The sequence below is a fragment of the Stegostoma tigrinum genome, chromosome 22, assembly GCF_030684315.1.
Source record: "Stegostoma tigrinum isolate sSteTig4 chromosome 22, sSteTig4.hap1, whole genome shotgun sequence".
NCBI classification, from domain to species: Eukaryota; Metazoa; Chordata; class Chondrichthyes; order Orectolobiformes; family Stegostomatidae; genus Stegostoma; species Stegostoma tigrinum.
The window spans coordinates 55817609-55843140 of record NC_081375.1 but is presented as its reverse complement, the minus strand read 5'-3'; the positions used below and the strand labels follow the sequence as shown (position 1 = coordinate 55843140).

Genomic DNA, 25532 nt, shown 5'->3' with positions numbered 1-25532 from the left:
GCTGAGGGACTTGAGGCTGTTGTCGTTAGAGAGAGAAGAAGGTTAAGAGGTGACTTAACAGAGGCATACAAGATGATCAGAGGATTAGATTGGGTGGACAGTGAGAGCCTTTTTCCTCGGATGGTGATAGCTAGCACAGGGGGACATAGCTTTAAATTGAGGAGTGATAGATATAGGACAGAAGTCAGATGTAGGTTCTTTACTCCGAGAGTAGTAAGGGTGTGGAATGCCCTGCCTGCAACAGTAGTAGACTTGCCAGGTTTATGGCCATTTAAATGGTCATTGGATGAACATATGGATAATAATGGAATAGTGTAGGTTAGATGGGCTTCAATTTGGTTTCACAGGTCGGCGCAACATCGAGGGCCGAAGGGCCTGTACTACGCTGTAATGTTCTGTGCAGTCGAGTGAGGGAGCCTTGGTCCTCAAGAGAGGGCAAACGGCTGGTTAAGAGGAAGAAGAATGCTGATATAAGGTTTCGGAAACAAGGAATGAAAAAGGCTCTAGAGGGATGTAAGTTAGCCAGGAAGGAGCTGAAGAAAGGGTTTAGGAGGGAATGAGAAAGGGAGAATGAGAAAACCTTGACAGATAGGATCAAGGAAAACTCCAAGGCATTTTACATGTACGTGAGGAATAAGAGAATGACCAGAGAAAGGATAGGGCCGATCAAGGATTGTAATGGGAATTTGTGCACAGAGCCTAAAGAGATAGGAGAGGTCCTTAATGTGTACTTTTCTTTGGTATTCACAACTGAGAGGGACCTAGTTATAGAAGAGGACAGTGTGAAACAGGGTGTTGGCTGGAGGAAGTCGATGTTAGTAAGGAAGATATGCTAAGAATTTTGGGGTAGTTGAAGATAGATAAGTCCCCTGGGCCTGATGGGATTATTCCAAGGATTCTATGGGAAGCAAGGGAAAAGATTGCAGGGCTTTTGGTGATGACCTGTTGGTCCTTACTTCCCACGGGTAAAGTGCTGTAAGATAGGAGAGAGGCAAACGTCATTCCCTTGTTCGAAAAAAGGAATAGGAATAACCCCGGAAATTACAGGCCAGTTAGTCTTCTATCAGTGGTGGGCAAATTATTGGAAAGGGCTCTGAGATAGGATTTATGATCACTTGGAAAGGCACAGTTTGATTCGTGATAGTCAACATGGATTTGTGAGGGGTAGATCATGCCTCACAAACCTGATTGAATTCTTTGAAGAGGTGACCAAACACGTGAATGAAGGTGGAGCAGTGGATGTGATATACGTGGAATTAAGTAAGGCTCATCAGTGAGCCTCCGGTGAAACCACTCATGATGTTACCTAGAATGGTGCCGAAACTTCTGAAAACTAACCTTCCAGCTCAGCGAGCAAACTCACATCCATTAAGTAAGGCGTTTGATAAGGTTCCCCATGGAGGCTCATGCAGAAGGTACGGAGGCATGGGATAGGGGAAAATGTGGCAGATTGGATTCAGAATTAGCTGAGCCTTAGAAGACAAAGGGTGGTAGTGGATGGAAAATATTCATCATGGTGCTCAGTTATGAGTGGTTCACCACAAGGATCAGCCCTGTGTCCTCTTCTATTTGCGACTTTTGTAAATGATTTGGATGAAGGAGTAGAAGGGTGGATTAGCAAGTTCATGGACGATACAAAAGTGGGTCGAGTTGTAGATACTGCGAAGGGCTTTTCGAGGTTACAAAGGGACATTGATAGGATGCAGGGTTGGGCTGAGAAGTGGCAGATGAAGTTTAACCCTGAACAGTGTGAGGTGATTCATTTTAGAAGGACAAACTTGAAAACAGAATATAGGGTTAAGGGAAAGATTCTCAGCAATGTGGAGGAGCAGAGGGGTCTTGGGGTTCATGTTCACGGTTCCCTGAAAGCTGCCACCCAGGTGGATAGAATTGTTAAGGTGGTGTATGGTTTGTTAGCTTTCATTAATAGAGGGATTGAGTTCAAGAGCCATGAAGTTATGCTGCAGCTGTACAAAAGCTTGGTTCGGCCACATCTGGAGTATTATGTCCAGTTCTGGTTGCCCCATTACAGGAAAGATATGGAAGCATTGGAAAAGGTGCAGAGGAGATTTGTCAGGATGTTCCTGGAATGGAGTGAAGATCCTTTGAGAAAAGTTTGAGTGAGCTGGGGCTTTCCTCTTTAAATGATAAAGGATGAGAGGTGACTTGATAGAGGTGTACAAAATGATCAGACGTATAGATAGAGTGGATAGGCAGACACTTTTTTTTCCTAGGGTAGAGGTAGCTATTACGAGGGGGCATAGCTTTAAAGTGGGTGGAAGTTGATATAGGGGAGATGTCAGAGGTAGGTTCTTTACTTAGAGAGTGGTCGGGGCGTGGAATACGTTTCCAGAGAGGGTAGTGGAGTCGGCCTCATTAGGGGCATTTAAGCGGCAACTAGATAGGCATATGGATGATAGTATAAGGTCGGGGTGGAGGTTAGATAGGCCTTAGGTTTCGGGTAAAAGTTCTGTGCAACATCGTGGGCCGAAACGCCTGTACTGTGCTCTACTGTTCTATGTTTATTCAGCTGCTTTTGTTTCAAAGTTGAGAATCCCAGCATTCTTTCCTCATAATAATATTCCTTCAGTCCAGGCAACATGCTCATTAATCTCCACTTCACCTTTTCTAATTTCATTTCATTGTTCATCAGTGTGGTGATCAGAATTGCACACACACTGCCAACTTTTCCAGCATGAAGTCCCTTAAATTCTACCCCTCAGATAACAAAAGTGAGGATCCCATGTGGCTTCTTGACTACCTTGCCAGCCTGTCCAGCCACCCTCAGAGGCCTCGGAATCACACTCAAATGTTCCCCTGCTTCTCTACGATTCTCAGTGTACGATCTCACTGATGTATTTCCCTGTCTCGTTAGTCCTTCACAAATGCATTATCTCATACTTTTCCAGATTGAAAACTGTCTGCTTAACTGGCTTATTGTTATATTTCTGCATTTATACCATAGTTGATCATTGCAAATCACCCAGCCATCACCTGCACGCTTTCTAATATCTCACCTTGCACTGAAATGCAAATCACTGAACAATTCCACAGAGTGAAATGGATATTACAGTGAGTCCTGTACGAGTCCACGAGAAACAGTCCTTCAGTCACAAAATGATCCGGTAACTTGCTTCCTGCCACTGAGCCAGTTTTGAATTGGAATTCATTTTACGCTCTGAACAGTGTTTTTAGTCATTCATGAGACATTGGTTTACTGACTAGGCCAGCATTTATTGCCCCACGGGCAGTTAAGAGTCACCAGATTTTTGTGGGCCTACAGTCACATGCAGCTTAGACTAGGCAAGGATGACAGTTTCCTTCTCTAAAAGGACATTAGTGAACGAGATGGACTTTTGCTGCCAATCAGCAATGGATTCATGGTCACCATTAGATTTTTACTGAGTTCAAATTCCACTGCCTGTCATGTCAGGATTCAAACTGGATCCCCAGCATATTACCTGGGTCTCTGGATTAACAATAATGATACTACCATTAGGCCATCAACTTCCCTAAATAGGACTTAACAGGACCTCACCAGATGTTTTGTTGAAATCCATATACACATATCAACTGCACTACCCCCATTCTCCGTCTGGCTCTCATCTCAAAAAACACAATCAAAATTTTCAGATGAAATTTCCTTTCACAAATCTGTGCTGACATTTTTAAAAGTTCTCTTGTGAGATGTGGGCATTGCTGGCTAGGCCAGCATTTATTGCCCATTCCTATTGGCCCATGAGAAGGCAATAATGAGCAGCCTTCTTGAACCACTGTAGTCTATGTGCTGTAGGTTGACTCTTAATGCCCTTATGGAGGGAATTCTAGGATTTTGACACAGTGAGAGTGAAGGAACAGCAATATATTTCCAAGTAAAAACTGAAAAAAAAACCCAGCAGATGCTGTAAATTAGAAACAAAACAGAATTTGATGGAAATGATCAGTAGGTCTGGCAGAAATTAGAATTGATGTTTTGGATCGAGTGACCCTCAGAACAGATGGTAGCTAGGAAAATGTTAGTTTACGTGCAGAAGGTAGGATGGGGGGACGAGTTAAGGAGTCAAGATAGGTGGGGATAGAGCCCAAAGAGAGAGAAGAACAGTAATACAGACAAAGGAGTGGATAGCAATCTGGCTAAGAAGGTTAAAAGCTATTAATGGGGACTGGTAGTAGTTAACAGTGAGTTATGTGTAATAGCAGACTGTGTGTTAGTAAGGCCCAATGTGTGGGGTTGGGATAAAGGTATGGGAGAGCTCAAGCTCTAAAGTTACTAATCTCGATATTGAGTCTGGAAGGCTGCAAGGCCCCCAAATGGAAAATGAGGTGCTGTTCTTCTAACTTGCCCTGAGCTTCGCTGGAGCGCTGCAGCAAGTCTGAGACAGAGATGTTGGCCAGGGAACAGGGTGGAGTATTAAAGTGGCTGGCAGCTGGAAGCTCAGGGTCTTTTTTGCAGACAGAACATAGGTGTTCTGTGAAGCAGTCACCCAGTCACAGTTTGTTTTCCACATGTAGAGGACACCATATTGTGAGCAGTGAATGTGGTAGATGAGATTACGTGAAGTGCAGGTGAAATGCTGTTTCACCTGGAAGGTATGCTTGGGTCCTTGAGGATGGAGGAAGTAAATGCACAGGTGTTATACCTTTTGTGGTTGCAGGGGAAGGTACCATGAGACTATGGGGAATGTTGAGAGTGAAGGAAGTGTGGACCAGGGTATCCTGGAGGGAACGGTTCCTGTATAGGGCTGACAAGGGGAGGGAGAGGAATATGTGTCTGGTCTTGGCATCTCACTAGAGGTGGCAGAAATGGTGGCTAATAATCCTCTGGATGTGGATGCTGGTGGATTGGTAAGTGACGATCCTGTCACTGTTGCGAGAGAGAAGGGGTGAGGGTGGAAGTGCGGGAGATAGGTCGGACCCAGCCGTGAGCCCTGTCGACCATGGTGCTAGGGAGTCGTTCATTGAGGAAGAAGGTGGACATTTTGGTAGTTCCCTTGTCCAAGTTCACATCATCAGAATAGATGTGATGGTGATGGAGGAACTGGGAGAATGGAATCGCCTTTACAGGGAGCGAGTGTGAGGATATATAGTTGAAGTAACGGTGGATGTTGCCTATCCACAGAAATAGAAATAGAGATGTTGATGAAGTGAAGGGAGGAGTCAGAGATGGGCCAGATGAAAGTGAGAGCAGGGTGGATATTGGAAGCAAAATCAGTAAAATTTCTCATTCCAATTCGAGAGACTGATGATATTGGTACATTTGAGAAAGAGTTGTGGGTGTGGTCAGAAATATGACTGGCACAAAGAATGTTCCAAATATCTGACAAAGAACCAGGCGTAGAGGAGTTTTCTAGAGTTTGGGCAATAATTCATCCAGTAACTGAAGCAAACCCAGCCCTACAGCCATATTTTCCTTTCTCAGTGCCTGCCTCTGCAATGTCCATCCCCAATGGACTCCAATTAATGCTTGGACCTTTCCAATTTGGCCCAAACCATGACAACTATTATCTACAGTACATCCAGAGCCTCCAGAAACAGTTTTGACAGCTTCACACTCGCAGCCATGCGCTGACATCTCACACTACAATCAGCCTTACCCCAGCTCAGAGCCACCATCTCCCAGACCTGCAAAGGACTTCTACTGTTTTTATTTCGACATAGTCTCTACACCCTCACCCAATGCTTTTTCTCTGCTGTAATGGGCATTAAAGACCATAAATACCCCATACTTGTTGCACTTATCTCTAAACGCAAACCTCCTCCACCATCCCAGACACCAACCCTATCCAGGATGTCACTCTCAATTTTCCCGGCATCATTAACCATACAGTCGCCTCAGCGTCTCCCACTCACTATGTCACTTCTGCCGACGCCAGCCACATCACGCCCTCTGCCAACACTGGCAATGCCACTTCCTCTGACGCCAGTTCAGGAATGTCACTTTCACTTCCATCTATGCGACCAACCCCGTACTCGCACCCATTCCTGAGATAGTCTTCACCCCCACTCCCAGCCACCAGCTTTACACCTAGCCCCGGCCCCAAGCCCTGCTAGGTATTCACCATCCCCACCCCCAGACAGCCCCCGAACGAGGACGAATGGCCAGTGCTCAGCAAAGGACTCACATTCATTCTCCTGCACCCAGACATCAATGAATTGCATTCACATCTGGAAGTCAAACTCTTTTTCCAGTGCCTCCCCCTTTGCGTCTATTTCTTTAACCTGAAGTCTAACCGACCCTCTACAAACCCCTTCTCCCACCTCCAACACACCCCATCCTCCTGGGCACCACCCCATGGTTTCCTACCCTCCCTGGACCTCTTCATCGCCAACTGCCATCGCGACATTGATTACCTCAACCTCTCCACCTTCTGGCTCACTCCAACCTCTCCTGTGCGGAATGTACAGCCCTCCGCTCAAACTTCAACCTTCCCATCAAACCCGCGGATAACGAGGAGCGTGATCGTGCTCTGGTGCACTGACCTCTGCATCGTGAAGGCCAGATGCCAACTCTCTGACACCTCCTCTATCGTCCCCTCAATTATGACCCACCCCGATCACATGACCGTCATCTCAGGCCACTTCCTATCCACCTCCAACCTCGTCATTCCCCAACCCTGCACTGTCCATTTCTATTTCCTTCTCAAATTTCACAAACCTGACTTCCCCAGCCAACCCATTATCTCTGCCGGCTCCTGCCCCACTGAACTCATCTCATGTGCCTTGACTCTGTCTTTTCTCCCCGATCCAGGAACTCCCCACCTACATTCAGGACACCACTCACACCCTCCGCCTCCTCCAGGACTTACAGTTCCCCAGCCCCCAAAACCTCAACTTCACTAGGGACATCGAATCCCTCTACACTTGTATTCCCCACACGGATGGCTTCTTTCTCTCCAGCAGGCTCAACCAGTCCCCCGCCACCAGCGCCCTCATTTGTTTAACGCACTTGTTCTTACCCTCAACAACTTTCCTTTAACTTTTCCCACTTCCTATAAACCAAAATGGTGGCTATGGACATCTGTATAGGTCCAAGCTATGCCTGCCTCTTCATAGGATAATTAGAACAATCCCTCTTCTGCTGTTACACCGGCACCATCCTTCACCTGTTCCTCTGCGACGCTGATGACTGTATCAGTGCTACCTCTTGCTCCCATGAGGAGCTAGAACAGTTCGTCAACTTCACTAACACTTTTCACCCCAATCTCAAATTCACCTGGACCACCTCCAATACCTCCCTTCCCTTCCTGGCCATCCGGTAACCACCTCAGCACTGACATTTATATCAAACACACCAACTCCCACAGCTAACTTGACTAGACATCTCACCTACCCTCCTGCAAGAATGCGACCCCATGCCCCCAGTTCCTCCACCTCTGCCACATTTGCTCCCCAGATGGAGAGTTCCACTCCTGGACATCCCAGATGTCATGCTACCTGAAGGACCACAACTTCGTCCCTCTATTTATTGAAAATGCCATCAATCATATCTCTCGTATTTTCTGTACTCAGCCCTGAAACCACCTCCCTCTAACAAAAATAAAAACAGAGTCCCTCTGGTCCTTACATACTACCCCACCAACCTCCACAACCAGCACATCATCCTCTGCCATTTCTGCCACATACAATACAATGTCATCACCACCTTTCATAGGGACCGCTCACTTGTCCGGTCCACACTCCCCACCACACCTGGCACCTTTCCCTGCAACTGCAGAAGGTGCTACATATGTCCCTGCACTTCCCCTCTCACCTCCATCTGAGGCCCAAGACACATTTTCCACATCCAACATTCTGGTTTACTGTATTCGTTGCTCCCGATGTGGCCTCCTCTCCATCGGTGAGACCAAACGTGGACACAGTGACAGATTTGCTGAGCTCTTGCATGCCATTCACTATAATCAACAACTCCTTCCGGTTGCCAACCATTTTACCTACCCCTCCCATTCCTTGGGTGACATGTCCATCCTGGACTTCCTCCAGTGCCACAAAGACACCACACACAAACTAGAGGAATAACACCTCATATTCCACCTTGGGACCCTACAGCCTGATGGCCTAAACATAGAATTCACCAGTTTCAAAGTCTCCCCACCCTCGGCTTCATCCCACGTCCAACCATCCCTCCCATCCCCACCTCCTTGATCTGACACTACCTGTCCATCTCTTTCCCCACCTATTCGCCTCACCCTTCCCACTGACCAATCCCCACTAGCCTCTCCCAGCATCCACCTATCGCCAACCCATATACTGTTCCCCAGCTCCACCCCTCTATTTATTTCCCAGCTCCCTTCCTCCTCCCCAGACCTGATGAAGAATCAAGACCAGTTGTCTCAACTGTTTCTCTGATACTGTCTGACCTGCTGTGTTCCTCCAACTCCACTGTGTAGGCTATGACTCCAGCATCTGTAGTTCTCATGTGCTTCAAGACACAGGCATAACTGGGGCATGCAGGTAACCATGGCCACCTCTCTGACCTGAAGAAAATGAGAGCAGTTGAAAGAAAAGTTGTTCAAGGTGAGGACGAGCTCGGCCAAGCAGAGGAGGCTGGTGATGGATGGGGTGGTTCAGGCCTTTGTTACAGGAAGAAGCTGAGAGTCCTGAGACCATCCTGGTGGCGAAATAGAGATGTAAAGGGATTGCGTGCCCATGGAAAAGCAGATGTGGCTGGAGCCCACAAGCTAGAAATTCTGAAACTTACATAAGGAATTGGGGATTTACGTAGGCAAGGGTTGGACCAGCGGAGAAAAGACCGAGTCAAGGTAGGAAGGGATGTGTTCTGTGATGCCGGAGCAGGTAGAAACAATGGGTCTTCCCAGGCAGAGATAATGAGAACTGCAGATGCTGGAAAATCTGAGATAACAAAGTGTGGAGCTGGATGAACGCTGCAGGCCAAGCAGCATTGTGCTCCTAAGATGCTGCTTGGCCTGCTGTGTTCATCCAGCTCCACACTTTGTTATCTCGGTCTTCCCAGGCAGTCCTGTTTACGTATTTTGGGAAGAAGATAGAAGTGAGCTGTGTGGGTCTGGGGTGACTCTGAGGTTGGAAGCAGTGGGGACAAAATCACCAGATTTTGATTTGATTTTTTTTGTGTGGTCATGTGTACCTGAGTACAGTGAAAAGCTTTGTTTGCAAGCAGTACAGGCAGAAGACATACAGCAAGGACATAGAGACGATAGGGTGCTTAGACCGAGCGATGCTTACTGGTTACACTTAACAAGGGGGTGGGTGAATCAAGATCAACATTATTTAAAGTTAGAGAGTCCGTTGATCAGTTTAGTAACAGCAGGGAGGAAGTAGTTCTTGAACCTGCTTGTGCATGTGTTCGAGCTTCTGTATCTTCTGTCTGACGGAGAGGTTTTTGAGAGGGGGTGGGCCTTTCATGATGTTGGCAGCCTCTCCTCAGCAAAAAGAAAGGTAAATGGTATCCATGGATGGGAGCTTGGCTTCTGTGATGGTCTCAGCTGTGCACACTACCTTCTGTAGTTTATTATGGTCCCAGCCAGAGCAGTTGCTGCACCAGGCCATGATGCACCCAGATAGTATGCTTTCCATGGTGTGTCTGTAAAGGTTAGTGAGGGTCCTTATGGACATGCTGAATTTCCTGAGCTGCCTGGGGAAGAAGCAGCATTGTTGTGCCTTCTTGACCATCACATCTGTGTGGGAAGTCCAGGACAAGTTGTTGGTTATTGTCAGTCCTAGGAACTTGGCACTCTCAATGCTCTCAAGCTCTGCTCTTTGATGTAGATAGGGTGTGTTCTCCTTCTTTCTTCCTGAAGTCAGTGATCAGTTTTTTTGGTTTTGCTGACATTGAGAGTGTGGTTGTTATCATTGCACCACGATACCAAGCTCTCTATCTCCTTTCTGTATTCTGACTCATCATTGTTTGATATCTGTCCTATCATGGTGGTGTCATTAGCAGACTTGTAGATGGTGTTCATTTGGAATTTGAAAACACAATTGTGGGTGTACAGGAAGTACAGTAGGGGACTGAGGACAGTGTTGAGAGCTATTGTCTATCTTTACTGATTGCGGTCTATAGGCCAGGAGGCTGAGGATCCAGTTGCAGAGGACAACTGCTTTTTGGAGTTTTGAGCTCAGTCTGGATGGGTTTATGGTGTTGAATGTGTTGCAGGGATGAGTACAGGCCTGGGGAAATGGTCTCTGCTGTAAACCTATTATGTCAGTAAGCAAGTTGCAGGGGCTAGAGGCAGTCTGGGAGACTAGGGTTATTGTGGGCCATGGCCAGCCTCCTGAAGCAGTGCACGATTATGGAGGTCAGACCCATTGGGTGGGAGTCATTAAGATGAAATGAGTTTGGTGACTGTAGTTGACACAATGGCCTGATGCCCCTTTGTGGGGTCGTGGTCTGGGGGAAATAGGAGGAAGTATCAGAGAGCTGGCACTCAGCCTCGACAACGTAGGGGTTGGTCTGCCACACCACAAAAGCAACACCCTTATCGGCAGGCTTAATTACAATGTCCCTTGAACTGTTCATAGAGAACTGTCAGAGTGCAGGCAAAAGGCAAGAGGTAGAGGGAGAGTATTGGAAGTGAGTGAAGGGGACTGTTGGATGGGGAGAGGACTTTTGCCCAACCAATTGGGCATAGAGGCAAAGGTGGTCGAAGAAGAGTTCAACGTCACGTTGTGCCCAAATTTTGTTAAGGCGATCACTTCGTAGAACACCTACATTCTGTCTGCTAAAAAGACCCTGAGTTTCCAATTGCTTGCCACTTAAATGCACCACCCTGTTCCCTGGCCACCATCTCTGTCTCAGACTTGCAGCAGTGCTCCAGTGAAGCAAAGCTCACCACAAGCTGGAAGAACAGTCCCTCTTGGGGACACTGCAGCCTTCCGGGCTCAGTATTGAGTTTGAGTTCAATAGATTTAAGGCCTGTGCTCTCCCATATCCTTATCCCAACCCTCACACATCAGGCTGCTTTTACACATGACCCATTGTTAGCCACTGCCAGTCTCCATTAACAGCTATTCGCCGTCCTAGCCAGATTGTTATCTATTCTTTTGTCTGTTCAACTGCACTTCTCTCCCTTTGGGCTCTGTCTCCATCTATCATTTACTCGTTACTCCCTCCCCCTACCCTATCTTCTGCATATAAACTGACAATTTCTGAGCTACTGTCAGTTCTGAGGAAGGGCCAGTCAACCTGAAATGTTAACTCTGATTTCTGTCCACAGATGCTGGCACAGCTGCTGAGTATTTCCAGCAATTTCTATTTTTATTTCTGATTTACAGCATCCACAGTTTTACTTTTGGCTCTTACTTGCAAACATGTTGCTGTTCCTTCACTATTGTTGGGTCAAAATCCTGGAATTCCCTCCGTAAGGGCATTAAGGGTCAACCTACAGCACACGGACTACGGCAGTTCAAGAAGGCTGCTCACCATTACCTTCTCATGGGCCAGTGGGGATGAGCAGTAAATGCTGGCCCAGATGCTCCCAGACCTGCTGAGCTTTTCCAGCAATTTCTGTTTCTCTTGTCGAATATGTTTCGAAGTCAGGAATGTGAGTGGCTTGGAGGGGATCTTGCAGGCTGTGGTATTCCCAAGTATCTGCTGCCCTTTTCTTTCGAGGTGGCAGTGGTCGTGTGTTTGAATGGTGCTGGCTAAGGATCCTTGATGAATTTCTCCAGTTCTTGTAGGATGACTGCTACTACTGAGCATTAGTGGTGGAGGGAGTGGATGCTTGTGGATGTGGTGCCAATCAAGTGGGCTGCTTTGCCTGGGATGATGTTAAGCTCCTTGAGTTTGTTGGAGCAGCACTCATCCAGGTAACTGGAAATATTCCACCGCACTTCTGACTTGTGCCTTGAGGATAATGGACAGACTTTGGGAAGACAGTTTTAAATCACCAAAAGATAAAGCAGGTTCTACCTCCCCAGAAGCAGCCCATTTAGTGCAGGAATTTAAAGCCCTCCTTTCTGCATTATCTCTCCAGCCATGAGTTCATCAGCTTTGCCTTCATATTTCTGCACTCCTGAGCACGTGACATCAAGCAGAATCTGGACATTCTCCTATTTTCCAATCTCACTCCGAACTCCCCGAACCTTGTTTGTTGGACTTCATCCCTCTTTCTGCCTGTTGTTAATACCAAAATGGAGACTGGCTATTCACTACCTCTCAGAATGCCCTACAGCTGCTCATTGATATGTTTCAGCCTGACACCAAATAGGTAACATGCCATCCTGGAGTCACATCAGTGTCTGAGAGTCATTTGCCTGTTCCCTTTAGTGTCACAGTGCCGTGCACTCTTCCTCTCACAGCCCTTGTTCAGCTGAGTCACCCAAGGTGCGTTGGACCTGGCACTCCTTGTACACTCCAAAGGAACCGGAATTTAGAGCTGAATATTGGGCAGAGAACATCCCTCACAGGACCTACCCTGCCCTTCCTTGTTAAACACGTTCCCTCTGCCTCAGCAGCCCTGTAATGTTTGCAGCTGCCATTGAGCTCCTTGAGTTTCTCCAGTTGGTATATTTGCTCCATGTGTTGTTACCCAGGTCACAGGGAGCATCAAAGCTTCTCACGTAGGATAACATGTGCAATGAACACAGCTTAGGTTCCCAGGAAGCTCCTTCCCTAATTGTAACAGTACAAAAGCTCTTGTGTTGACACAGCTTTTGTTACTGTTTGTGGTTCTCACAGAGCCATAGAGTTCTACAGCATGGAAACAGACCATTCAGTCCAAACAAGTCCATGCTGACCATGGTGCTCACATAGCCTGTTCCAATTGCCTGCATTTGGCCCACATCCCTCTAAGGGAGAGGGGAAAAGTTTAAGGGAGATATGCGTGGAAAGTTCTTTACACAGAGGGTGGTGGGTGTCTGGAACGCGTTGCCGGTGGAGGTGGTAGATTTGGGCCGATAGCATCATTTAAGATGTATCTAGACAGATATTTGAATGGGCAGGGAGTAGAGGGAAATAGACCCTTGAAAAATAAGCAACAGGTTTAGTTAGAGGATCTGGATCGGTGCGGGCTTGGTGGGCCAAAGGGCCTGTTCCTGTGCTGTAATTTTGTTGTTCTTTGTTCTGAACCCTTCCCAGCCATGTACTTGCCCAAATGTTTTTTAAATGTTGCTATTGCACCTGTCTCGCCCACTTTCTCTGGCAGCCCATTCCTTATATGCACCATTCTCTGAGTGAAGAAATTGCCCCTCCAGTCCTTCTTAAATCTTTCCTCTCTCACCTTAAAACTATGCCCTCTAGTTTTCAGCTCCCCATCCCTGGGAAAAAAGACTATATAAAATCATCCTATCTACGTGCCTCTTGATTTTATAGACCTCATTAAGGTCACCCCTCAATCTTCTATGTTGAAAGGAATAAAGTCCTATCCTGGCAAACCTCTCCCTATAATTCATGCCTACTGCTCCTGGCTACATCCTCATAAATCGTCTTTATACACATTCGAGCTTAACTGTGGAGATCCTCATGGGATTGGAGCTGCAGCACAAGATGGTCCTCATCACTAACTCTGTGCAGTCTAACAAGGTACGCGTAGCACAGCCACTGTGGGAAACAGAATGATTCCCCACTGACAGCGATTAAGTGGGGTTAGAGCAGAGGCTCATGAATGTGATAGTGCAGGATCAGCTTTACTGAGTAACACTGTGCTGCACCTGCCCTGGGAGTGTTTGATGGAGAAAGTGCAGAGGAAGCTTTAGAACATAGAACATTATAGGACTCAATGTTGTGCCAAACATCTGTACCTAACACTGTGCTTGACCTGTTCTAAAAATGTTTGAGGTGGACTGTGTAAAGTAAGCTTTGCTTTCAGTTTACAAGAGGTTTAATCTGTAACCCATTGCAGTTTCAGTCCTGGGATTGTTTGGGGAAAGCACAGAGGGAGCTTTAAGGTTACTTTCAGATTAAAAAGAGCAGAGAAAGCATTAGTCAGTATCAAACCTGATGCTGCCCCTGCCTTGGGAATATTTGATGCAGACAATGCAAGAAGGGTTTACTTTTCATTTACTTCGATCTGAAAAGAGTAGAGAGAACTTTACCCCGTATCTAACCCTGTGCTGCACTTTCCCTGAGCATGTTTAAGGGGACAGTGAAGACGGAGCTTTCAGATTATAAGAATGGAGAAGTCTTGCCTCTGTCTTGTGCTCCACTCCCAGGAAATGAAAAAGAACACTTGTTATTTGTAGGTACATGGTGTGGGCACTTTGGATGTGGGACAATCACAGACACTGCAGGCTTCTGGTTCAGTGTTAAAAATGTCAATTACAAAGAACAAAGAAAATTACAGCACAGGAACAGGCCCTTCGGCCCTCCAAGCCTGCGCCGATCGAGATCCTCTGTCTAACCAGTCACCTATTTTCTAAGGGTCTGTGTCCATTTGTTCCCCGCCCATCCATGTACCTGTCCAGATACATCTTAAAAGACGCTGACGTGTCCGTGTCTACCACCTCCGCTGGCAACGTCTTCCAGGCACCCACCACCCTCAGTGTAAAGAATTTTCCACACATATCTCCCTTAACTTTCCTCCTTTCACTTTGAACTCATAACCCCTAGTAACTGAGTTCCCCACTCTGGGAAAAAGCTTCTTGCTAGCCACTCTTGTCTATACCCTTCATGATTTTGTAGACCTCAGTCAGGTCCCCCCTCAATCTCCATCTTTCTAATGAAAATAATCCTAATCTACTCAACCTCTCTTCATAGCTAGCACTCTCCATACCAGGCAACATCCTGGTAAACCACCTCTGCACCCTCTCCAAAGCATCCACATCCTTTTGGTAATGTGGCGACCAGAACTGTATGCAGTACTCCAAATGTGGTGGAACCAAAGTCCTATACAACTGAAATATGACCTGCCAACTCTTGTACTCAATACCCCGTCCAATGAAGGAAAACATGCCATATGCCTTCTTGACCACCCTATTGACCTGCGTTGTCACCTTCAGGGAACAATGGACCTGAACACCCAGATCTCTCTGTTCATCAATGTTCCCTAGGACTTTTCCATTTACTGTATAGTTTGCCCTTGAATTTGACCTTCCAAAATGCATCACCTCGCATTTGCCCGGATTGAACTCCATCTGCCATTTATCTGCCCAACTTTCCAGTCTGTCTATATTCTGCTGTAATCTCTGACAGTCCCCTTCACTATCTGCTACTCCACCAATCTCAGTGTCATCTGAAAACTTGCTAATCAGACCACCTACACCTTCCTCCAGATCATTTACATATATCACAAATAACACTGGTCCCAGCACAGATCCTTGTGGAACACCACTAGTCACAGGTCTCCAATTTGAGAAACTCCCTTCTACTACTACTCTCTGTGTCCTGTTGCCTAGCCAGTTTTTTATCCATCTAGCCCTGGACCCCATGTGACTTCACTTTCTCCATCAGCCTGCCATGGGGAACCTTCTCAAACGCCTTACTGAAGTCCATGTAAATGACATCTACAGCCTTTCCCTCATCAATCAACTTTGTCACATCCTCAAAGAATTCTATTAAGTTGGTAAGACATGACCTTCCCTGCACAAAACCATGTTGCCTAACACTGATAAGCCTATTTTCTTCCAAATGGGAATAGATCCTATCCCTCAGTATCTTCTCCAGTAGCTTCCCTACCACTGACGTCAGGCTCACCGGTCGACAATTACCTGGATTATCCTTGCTGCCCTTCTTAAACAAGGGGACAACATTAGCAAGTTTCCAGTCCTCCAGGACCTCACCCCTGTCTAAGGATGCTGCAAAGATATCTGTTAAGGCCCTGGCTATTTCCTCTCGCTTCCCTCAGTAACCTGGGATAGATCCCTTCCGGACCTGGGGACTTGTCCACCTTAATGTCTTTTAGGATACCCAACACTTCCTCCTTCCTTATGTCAGCCTGACCTAGAGTAAGCAAACATCTATCCCTAACCTCAACATCTGATCCATATTCTCCTTGTTTCCAGGATTACTTGACTTCTCCATGTATTCATCCTGGTATTTCAGTTGGGCCTGTAGTCACTATTCCAAGAAACATCCTGCTGCCAGGTGTGACCTACCTGTTCACACTGACTGTCACCAAGCTGGGTAAACAGGCTGCCCACACCACTCAAACGGTAAGTCCTTTCTGATATCTGAGCAATGTGCAGATATGGAGATATTGAAGAGAGGAAGCTTGGAAACTTTAAGTGTGCTACAGATTTGTGAGGGTTTTGGTGACTTAATGTACTGTGAGAATGAGGCTTGGTGCTTTTTCACATTCATCGTATCCCTCCAGTTCACTCTCAAACATTGACATTTGTGCAGAGTGTCACGGTGGGGGTAGCTCAAGACATCTCTGGTGACAGAAATGGTTTCTTCATGCCTACATTCTATGCTGAATCCAAGAGAACTGCAACTGTGTTGTGAACTAGATTCAGTTTGGACATGGAAACCAGGAGTCCACCGGAAACGATTCGTTGCACTTCAATGTCTTCTCAATTAAATCTGCTGAAAAGTTGTTAGCATTTTCAAGCCTCCTATGTTGTGCATGTTGGCAGAAATGAAAAGAGATAATCTGATCACTCATTTTCGTTTATTTCAACGCAGTGTCCTGCTCCAATAAATCCATGAGTTGTATGGCTCCTCCCTGCTAAATAGGAAATTAAAAATTCCTTGACACCTCAGTTTTCTCTTTGTCACCTCACAGAAGGAAATAGAAGTAAAATAGACTGTAGCAAATGTTCAGGTGCCCTTGAAGATTTGCTAGTCCTCTTGCAATGAGTCAAGTTTACTGTTTTGAAGCAGAATTGCCCTCCCAGTCAATACAATCCACATTATGAGGACGCAGGTACGACTCAGTTTGGGACATAGCATTAACTGTTCACTAGTCAATATGCCAAGTCTCTTTGAACCATCTGACCTGGAATAATTAGCTGTGACTGTTTTGACTAAAATTCAATTTTCTAAGCTCGAGGACTTGGGCTTGTTACACTTAGTATTGAAATGACATGGATTCTGGTTTGTAATTGAAGGTTCAAAGTCTATGTCAGTTAGTGTTGAGGAAGTGCAAACTGTTTTCTCTGTACATACTTCCGCAAACACTTTGTCTGTGATATATGTTCTCTGCTTCACATTTCAATGAGCAAGTACTGTGACCAACCACCCTAATACTTCTGGGTAGTTAGCTTCACAGCAGTGGTTTCAATTTTGGAAAATTGTAGGCCGCCTTTACCCTCAGGCTCTTCCTCACTCTCCTTGAGAGGGGATCTCATAGAAACATATAAAATCCTGATGGGACTGAACAGGTTAAATGCAGGAAGAATTTTCCCAATGTTGGAGAAGTCCAGAACAAGGGATCACAGTCTAAGGATAAGGGGTAAGCGGTTCAGGACTGAGATGAGGAAGAATTTCTACACTCAGAGAGTTGTGAACTTGTGGAATTCTCTCCCACAGAAAGCTGTTGGGGCCATTTCATTAGATTGTTCTAGAGGGAGCTGGATGTGGGCCTTGTGTGGCTAAAAAAATCAAGGGGAATGGGGAGAGGGTGGGAATGGGATACTGAGATGGGATACTGAATGGCAGTACAGGCTTGAAGGGCTGAATGGCCTGCTCCTGACCCATTTTCTTAATTTCTATATTTTTATCTGCCCTCACCACTCAACGCATGTATTTGCCTGTTTGTCCTGTTCCTGGTTATAATATCTTGAACACTTTTAATTAGCACAGCCATTGTCTGATGAAGGGTGTAGGCCTGAAACGTCAGCTTTCCTGCTCCTTTGATGTCTGCTTGGCCTGCTGTGTTCATCCAGCTCCACACCTTGTTATCTCAGATTCTCCAGCATCTGCAGCTCTTACTATCTCTGAAACATCACTTCTTTCGCCTGCTCGATTGTTGATAAAATAATGAACTGTCTTTTCTCCCTATGCAGTATGAGCCATTAACCCTGCCTTTCAGAGGTTTGCCCCATACCAGCAACAGCTTCAGCACTAGATCTTCTAGTCTGAGTGCCTCAGCTGCAGTCTGTCTGTATCTTTTCATTTTCTTTGTGGTCTTTCGATGCAGCACAAGTTTTAGTGAGATGATTGAACAGGCAATTGTCATAAAAACCTAGTTAATGTCTTTAGGGAAGGAAAGCTCCCATCCTTACCTGGTTTGGCCGACACGTGAGTCCATGCCCACAGCAATGTGGTTGACTTTTAACTTCCCTCTGAAATGATCCAAGAAGCCAGTCAGTTCAAGGACAATAAATGCTGGTCCAGCCAGTGAAACCTATATCCCATGACTGGGTAATAAAAGGGATTGTAACTTTGAAGCCACCCCCCCAAAAATTTAAAAAAAAGGAACTAAGCAGAGATTATGTATTAAATAGGCCAAAAGGGAAAAAGCAGCCTTTGTGATCAATGGTCTAAAAAGCAAAAGCTAGAATTTGAAATTGCTGAAAGCTCTAGGTTGATGAGACATCTTCCAAAATGACGTTTGATTTGGATGGATATTAATCTGGTTCCAAGTCCTTGGAAAGTGAACACAATTCAGCCCTTTAGGGTTTAAAAATCAGTTCAGATACTCAGATGTGGGTTCTGAAAGTTGCTTTTTCTGTGAAATTTGGAGGTTTTTTTTCCTTTCTAACTCCCTGGGGGTTTTTAACAGGATGAGAAAGGATTGGATAGGCAACCACCAACCCCATAGTTTTATCCAAGTAGGTTTTCCAGCAGTTAAAACCCCTATGTCATTATTTCCCTAAATCTGTTGTTTTTGGGGAGTGTTACACAACCTTCAGTTTGAGGAAGGTTTTGTTCTTAATTGGTTTAACTCAAATTTAAGAGTGCCTCTTTGGTGATTCTGTCACCAGAGCCAATAGCTTCTCTGTTTCCATCCAAAGAGAGATTTCTCCCACGTTAAGTGTTTTAAAATAATAAATCCTACCAGCTCTTCAGACTTGGTGCTTAAGGTGAACGTGGTGGAAACTAAAGAAGGGACAGAGAGGATGGGCAATCTGTGGGAGCGAAGAGGGCATTCCCTGTTCTCTCTAGGCCCAGCCTTGAATTGTCAGATTTGTGTTGTAGATTTAAATTGAAAATGATGATGTTAGTGATCCCTGACTCTCACTCATGTCTGAGATGTTTAAAAGTAACTATTGTTTTGAGCCACAGGTTCTGGTGCGAGCTGGGGAGATTCCTTGTGTAATGTTGGAATGTATCTCCTGCCATGTCCTCTGGAGTTATGGAGTGAGCAGGAGCACGCATGTCACATTGGCTGGGAGATGTCAGAATTGCAGCAACAAGTCCAGTGTAAGTTCCCTTCTAGTAATGTAGCATACACCCCTCATTGTTTAGTGTCCGTCTCTGCCTCCACCACTTCAGTCTCATTCCAGGTCATGATACTTTGTAGATGAGTAATGAAGGATATAATTCAGGCTGACTTGATGTTATCTTCTTAACAGGATATTTAAACAGGATATTTAAACATGTATTTCATGGTACTAAATGAGACTGCAGTGTGGAGATCTCCTTGCTGTTCTGGTCAACTAACCTTAAGCTAACATTACCCAATTTTATCTCATTGTTTGCAGGACTGGACACAAATTGACCATCACATTTCGTGTACTCATGACTATTATTTCATTGGTTTTAAAGCGCTTTGCGATACCTTGACTGTGGTGAACCTAGCTATCTGTGTTCACTGGCCTGTGGGATGTGGCTCGTCACTGAATTTATCCATCTCTTCGTTAGATTGTCTAATACCGTCACAGTGAAGTGGGGGGTGGGTCTGGAAAGGTTTCCTCCAGCTGGAAACCTTTTCAGACCCACATACAACAGTGAGGTTGTGAAAAACACTTGGATAAACACAAGTCCCTTTTTGTTTTCTTTTTTTTTTGCCAAGTCCGGTGACTCTTCATCAGAATGGCCAGAGTTCTCTGCTGAGTTTCTCCAGCAATTTCTGTTTTTGTTTCTCATCATCAGCATTTACAGTTCTTTGTTTTATTTTCAAAGTTTTGTATTAATCTGTTCAGAGATGTTGTGACACACTTCATCTCCAGAAGTTGGGACATGAACCCATGCCTCCTGGCTCTGAACAAAAACAGAAGTTGCTGGAAAAGCTCAGCAGGTCTGGTAGCATCTGCGAAGAAACAATCAGAGTTAACATTTTGGTTACAGGGACAGTACAACAACACCCCAAAAATCCTCTTGGTGTCCATTTTATTTTCTAAACAACCTACTCGGATATTGTATTGTAATTTGCTGGAACTGTTGGGATTTGGACATGGGCCTCGTGGTGCAGAGTTAGGGGCCTTACCGCTGTGCCACAAAAATCTTTCAGTGCCTGATCTGTTATATTCTTTAGAAGACATAAAGATGAGGAGGTTCTGTACACCTCGTGATACTGATCTGGCAGAGGAAATGTTCTTCATCTTGTTTGATGGGCAACTGGTTTATTTACATTTCTTGTTCTTCATTTTGTTTGTAGTATAAGTGGATAGTTCAAAGTTCAGATGCCTACCCTTTGATTTTGGACAATAAAACCACCTCGACAGGTGACTCCAGTCCTAACCTGGTTGTTCGACAGGGTGTCCTCCAAGATGGGATCAACTACACCTTCACCTTGAGCATTACTGATCCAGAGAAGGAAACCACAGGGTTCTCCAGCATCACTCTGACTCCTAACTACCCACCAAGTGGAGGCGAGTGCACCATCCAGCCAGACCAAATGTTCTACCTTTTGGAGACTCTGCTAAGCTTTAACTGCACAGGTAACCAAATGAAAATACTCACTTTTTTCCCTCCTCCATCCCTCCAGATTGCTCATTTGGGTGGATTGCTTGTTTGTGATGCAGAGTAATGTCAACAATTTTAGTTCAGTTTCTGCAGTGGCTGAGGTTGTCACGAAGGACTCTCTTTCTCACCTTCTCCCCTCACCTGAGGCCTGATGATCCTCAGTGTAATCCACCACCAGTTGTCTTTCTGTAATGAGAGAGCCCCCGTATGGTCCTCTGGAACTATGGTGACATTATCTTCTAGATTTCTGCTTTTCTTAAACAAGCAGAGAATTTTGAAGAAACTCAGCAAGTCTGGCAGCATGTATGCAGAGAAAACAGAGTTAGTATTTCAAGTCCAGAGACCCTTCAGAATTGATTTCTAGTTGATTATTTATTGTTATTTGATAAGGCATGTTATTGTTGGCTCTGCCCAAGCCAGGAGGGAGTGATACCAGCCAACCTCGTGATCTCAGTAGGTTAGTGATACTCAGTGTCAGGTGGTGTGCAACAGAGGCCAATTTGTGCCTAGATAGAAAGAAATGTTTCCCCTTACTGGAGGGATCAGTGGTCCTTGTCTGCATTTAAGAGATTCAACTGACCCTACTCTTTCTCCAACTCAAAATGATGTTTCTGCTGGAAGAGAGATGTCTGGTAAATCTAACTCAGAAATTCCTCATGTCATTTACAGGCTGGTGGGATGAGGATGGTGGCCTGGATCAGCTGGTTTACTCACTGATGGCGATCACCTGCCCTTATGATTCCTCCAGTTGTGATAGGTTTCTGTTGTACCGGGGCATCAAGCCCTCCTCCAGTGTGTTGCTGCCTGCGGCTACCAGCGGCAGAGCCTCCACTGTCCGTGTCTTGGTTCAGGTAGAGGATCTGCTTGGTGCTAGAACCTTAGCTATTAACAGGTGAGTTTGATACCACATGTAACAGGTAACTGCCAACATTAACACCAGTGGCAGGACTGCCATATAAAGAAAGTCTGGATCGACTGGGCTTGTGCTCTTTGGAATTTAGAAGAATGTGTGGGTAGAAACATATAAAAATCCTGATGACTCTGGACAGACTGCATGCAGGAAATATATTCTTGATGTTGGGGAAGTCCAGAACTGGGCCACAGTCTGAGAATAAAGGGTAAGCCATTCAGGACTGAGACAAGGAAGAATTTCTTCACAGAATTGTGAACCTGTGGAATTCTTTACCACAGAAAATTGTGGGGCAGCTCATTAAATATTTTCAAGAGGGAGCTTGACGTGACCGTTGTGACTAAAGGGATCAAGGGGTATGCAGGGAAAGTGGGAGTGGGATACATTATTATCCATGATCATATTGAATGATGGTGCAGGTCCAAAGGGCTGAATGGCCTACTCCTGCAGCCACTTTCTATGTTTCTACATTAAGTGTGGATGTGCTGCCAACAGTGTTGCCAGCTGTGACCCGAACTTCTATCAGCGCATTGATTATATCATGATTATATCTGTGCTCACCAACAAGCCCCAACTGTCAGTCTTTATTTCCTTCTAAATTGGCTGAATATCCATCTTTTTATTTTGCAGGACAGCCCAGCATCAAACCTGTTTTAACCAGTTATGAATCTGTAACCAAAAGCTTTCCTTCAAGCTTTTTGCTCCTGAATGGACTGGTTCCTCACCGTGTATCACTTCCACCATCAATTTCTACCCTGCAGTGCCTGACCCACACAGTGAAGCAAATAAATTCTCAGCAAGCTATGTGACCATGAGGGTCATCACAGCTGAGCATAAATCCCAGCTTCACTCCCATCTCCAACTCATGGCATGCACTATTGATGAATAAATGTGCTGACATTTTCTCTTTTAATTCTCCTTAAACTAGATTTTGAGTGTCCCACTCTCATTTGGAGTCAGTAAACAACCTCATGACAGACCAGTAGTCATTTTTTACACCTTGGATGGGTTATTAGGCAATGTTGGAAGTTGTTAGGAATGAATTACATGGTGTGGATTTGGAGGTATGTGGAAGCCTGTTAGGCTAGTGGATTGATTTGCTAAAGGGAAATCAATGAACGAACACAAAGTAGTAACTGTATTTGAATCCCAATGACATAGAATCACATCATCAGACATGACATTAGCTGATATTAAAATATCTTTTCTGACCAATTATAGATAAAAGTGGGTTGGAAATATGGTAATATGACACCCTTATTCAATAAAGGAGATTGGCAAAAAATGGTCAAACTAACCTAACAGTAGTTTCCCAATGTAGTGGGGAGTTTGCTGGAGTCAATCTTAGAGGAGAAGAAAACTGAACATTTGGAAAATCAAAGCTTAATTTATTAGTATCATGAAGGGCAAAGTATGCTTGACAACCTTGCTAGAATTCTTTGTGGATGTAACTAGCCAGGTGGATTATGGGGATCCAGTGGATGTGGCACACCTAGACTTCTAAAAGGTATTTGACAAGGTGCCACACAAAACACTGATCTAGAAAATGAGATACAGCGGGGATAAGGGTAGAATATTGGCTTGGATGGATGATTGGCTGACTGACAGAAAGCAGAGGGTTGGGATAAATGGGTTCTTCTCTGGATTGTGAACTGTAACTAGTGGGGTTGGGAACTCTGCAGCCAAGGGTATCAATGTGGACTTCACAAGCTTCAAAATCTCCCTGACCACATCCCAAAACCAGCCCAACTCCTCCCCGCATCCCTAACCTGTTCTTCCTCCCACCTATTCCCTCCTCCCACCTCAAGCCACACCCCCATTTCCTACCTACTAACCTCATCCCACCCCCTTGACCTGTCCATCCTCCCTGGACTGACCTATCTCCTCCCTACTCCCCACCTACATTCACCTTTACTGGCTCCAACTCTGCCTCTTTGACCTGTCTGTCTCCTCTCCACCTGTCTTCTCCTTTATCCATCTTCTATCCGCCCCCCCCCTCCCTATTTATTTCAGAATCCTCTCCCCTATTTCTGAAGAAGGGTCTCGACCCGAAATGTCAACTTTCCTGCTCCACTGATGCTGCTTGGCCTGCTGTGTGCATCCAGCTCTACACCTTGTTAACTCAGATTCTCCAGCATCAGTAGTTCCTACTACCTCTGTAATAATTTTAACCCCACTGCGAAGCCACTTCTAGGGATGCCCACCTTAATCCCAATGATGCAGAATCACATCATCAGACATGACATTTGCTGATATTAAAATATCTGGAAAAACCTCAGTGTATCCCTCTCCCTCTGCAACCCTCCTATAATCTCTTTGCCCCTGAAACTGCTCGACCACGTCCTAAAGCAAACCAGGTACTGCAATGCCTTTCTGAGTACCTGCCTATGGGACCGGATCATCCCCAACGGACTACAGTCTACATTTAAGCTTTCCCAATTTCCCAACTGTGATGACCGCTACTTTCAGAACATTGACATCCTACTGAAGCGTTTCTCCCTGCGACTCCTGAAATACACACTTGTTGCATCTCCAGATACGACAATTGCGTCTTCCCCAGCTCAGAGCTTCCCTCTCCCAGACCTGCAAAGGACCTCTCCTGTTTTTCATTCTTCCTAAGATCCACAACCTGAACTCACAATTCTGCATGGAATTCTGCATTGATCACTAAACACTGAAAAGTACTTTAAACTTACGGGTGCCTGCCACCCTACCCAGGACCTTCCCCACCATGTGCCTGCTGCCATTGGCCATGTGGCCAGCTTCTGAGCACGAACGATTTCCATGGATGACGTCACATCCACTGTCAGCCGGTACGCCACTTCCGGTACAGCTGACGCCATCAACACCGCTGCTGATGCCACCGCCTCCTTTTCCGAGTCCGACAACACAGACATCGAGGACACCGCTGCCACCAACGTCCAAGATATACCGGCCGAAGACGCTCCACCGACCACTGACGTCGCTCCGCCCAACACCTCCACAGCCAGCATCTCCAAAGGAGACAGCAGCACCCAGACCCGCCAAGTCTTCACCATCCCCCCCAGACCACCTCCTTACTGAGGACGAATGGTCAGTCCTCACCTTTGTCCCCCTCCACCCATACGTCAATGATTACAACTCACATTTGGACATTGAACAGTTTTTTCCTCCACCTCCGCACTTACTTCTATAACCTTGAGCCTAACCCTTCCTTCTCCCGCTTTCAACACACCCCCTCCTCCTGGACACCACCCCACGGCCTCCTACCCTCCTTCAACCTCTTCATCTCCAACTGCCATGGAGACATCAATCACCTCAACCTGTCCATCCCCCTCACCCACTGCAACCTCTCCCTCACAGAACGTGCAGCCCTCCGCTCCAATCCCAACCTCACTATAAAATCCGCGGACAAAGGACGCACTGGTAGTATGGCGCATTGACCTCTTCATCGTTGAGGCCAGTCACCAGCTCTCTGACCCCTCCTCCTACTGCCCCCTTGATCATGACCCCACCCCCGACCACCAAACCATTATCTCCCAAAACATCCACAACCTCACCACTTCAGGTGTCCTCCCACCCACAGCCTCTAACCTCATCATTGCCCAACCCTGCACCGCCCACTTCTATCTCCGTCCCAAAATCCACAAACCTGACTGCCCTGGTCGACCCATTGTCTCTGCCTGCTCCTCCCCCACCGAACTGATCTCCACCTATCTCAACTCTATTTTCTCCCCCTTGGTCCAAAAACTCCCTACCTACTTCTGTGACACCACACACGTCCTCCACCTCCGCCAGAACTTCCAATTTCCTGGACCCCAATACCTCATCCTTACCATGGACGTCCAGCCCCTGTACACCTGCACTCCCTATGTAAATGGCCTAAAGACTCTCTGCTTCTTCCTGTCCCACAGGCCCGACCAGTCACCATTCACTGAC

General features: G+C 46.0%; 1 protein-coding gene across 1 annotated transcript in view; it reads left to right on the top strand.

Moving 5' to 3' along the window:
• Positions 1 to 25532, top strand: part of pkd1b (polycystic kidney disease 1b) — a 230642-nt gene that overhangs the window by 57862 nt on the left and 147248 nt on the right. Inside the window, exons 12-15 of the mRNA XM_048555247.2 lie at positions 15916 to 16065; positions 19082 to 19219; positions 20397 to 20679; positions 21374 to 21596. Of these exons, the coding sequence (XP_048411204.2) occupies positions 15916 to 16065; positions 19082 to 19219; positions 20397 to 20679; positions 21374 to 21596 (794 nt within the window). The remainder of the gene's footprint in view (positions 1 to 15915; positions 16066 to 19081; positions 19220 to 20396; positions 20680 to 21373; positions 21597 to 25532) is intronic.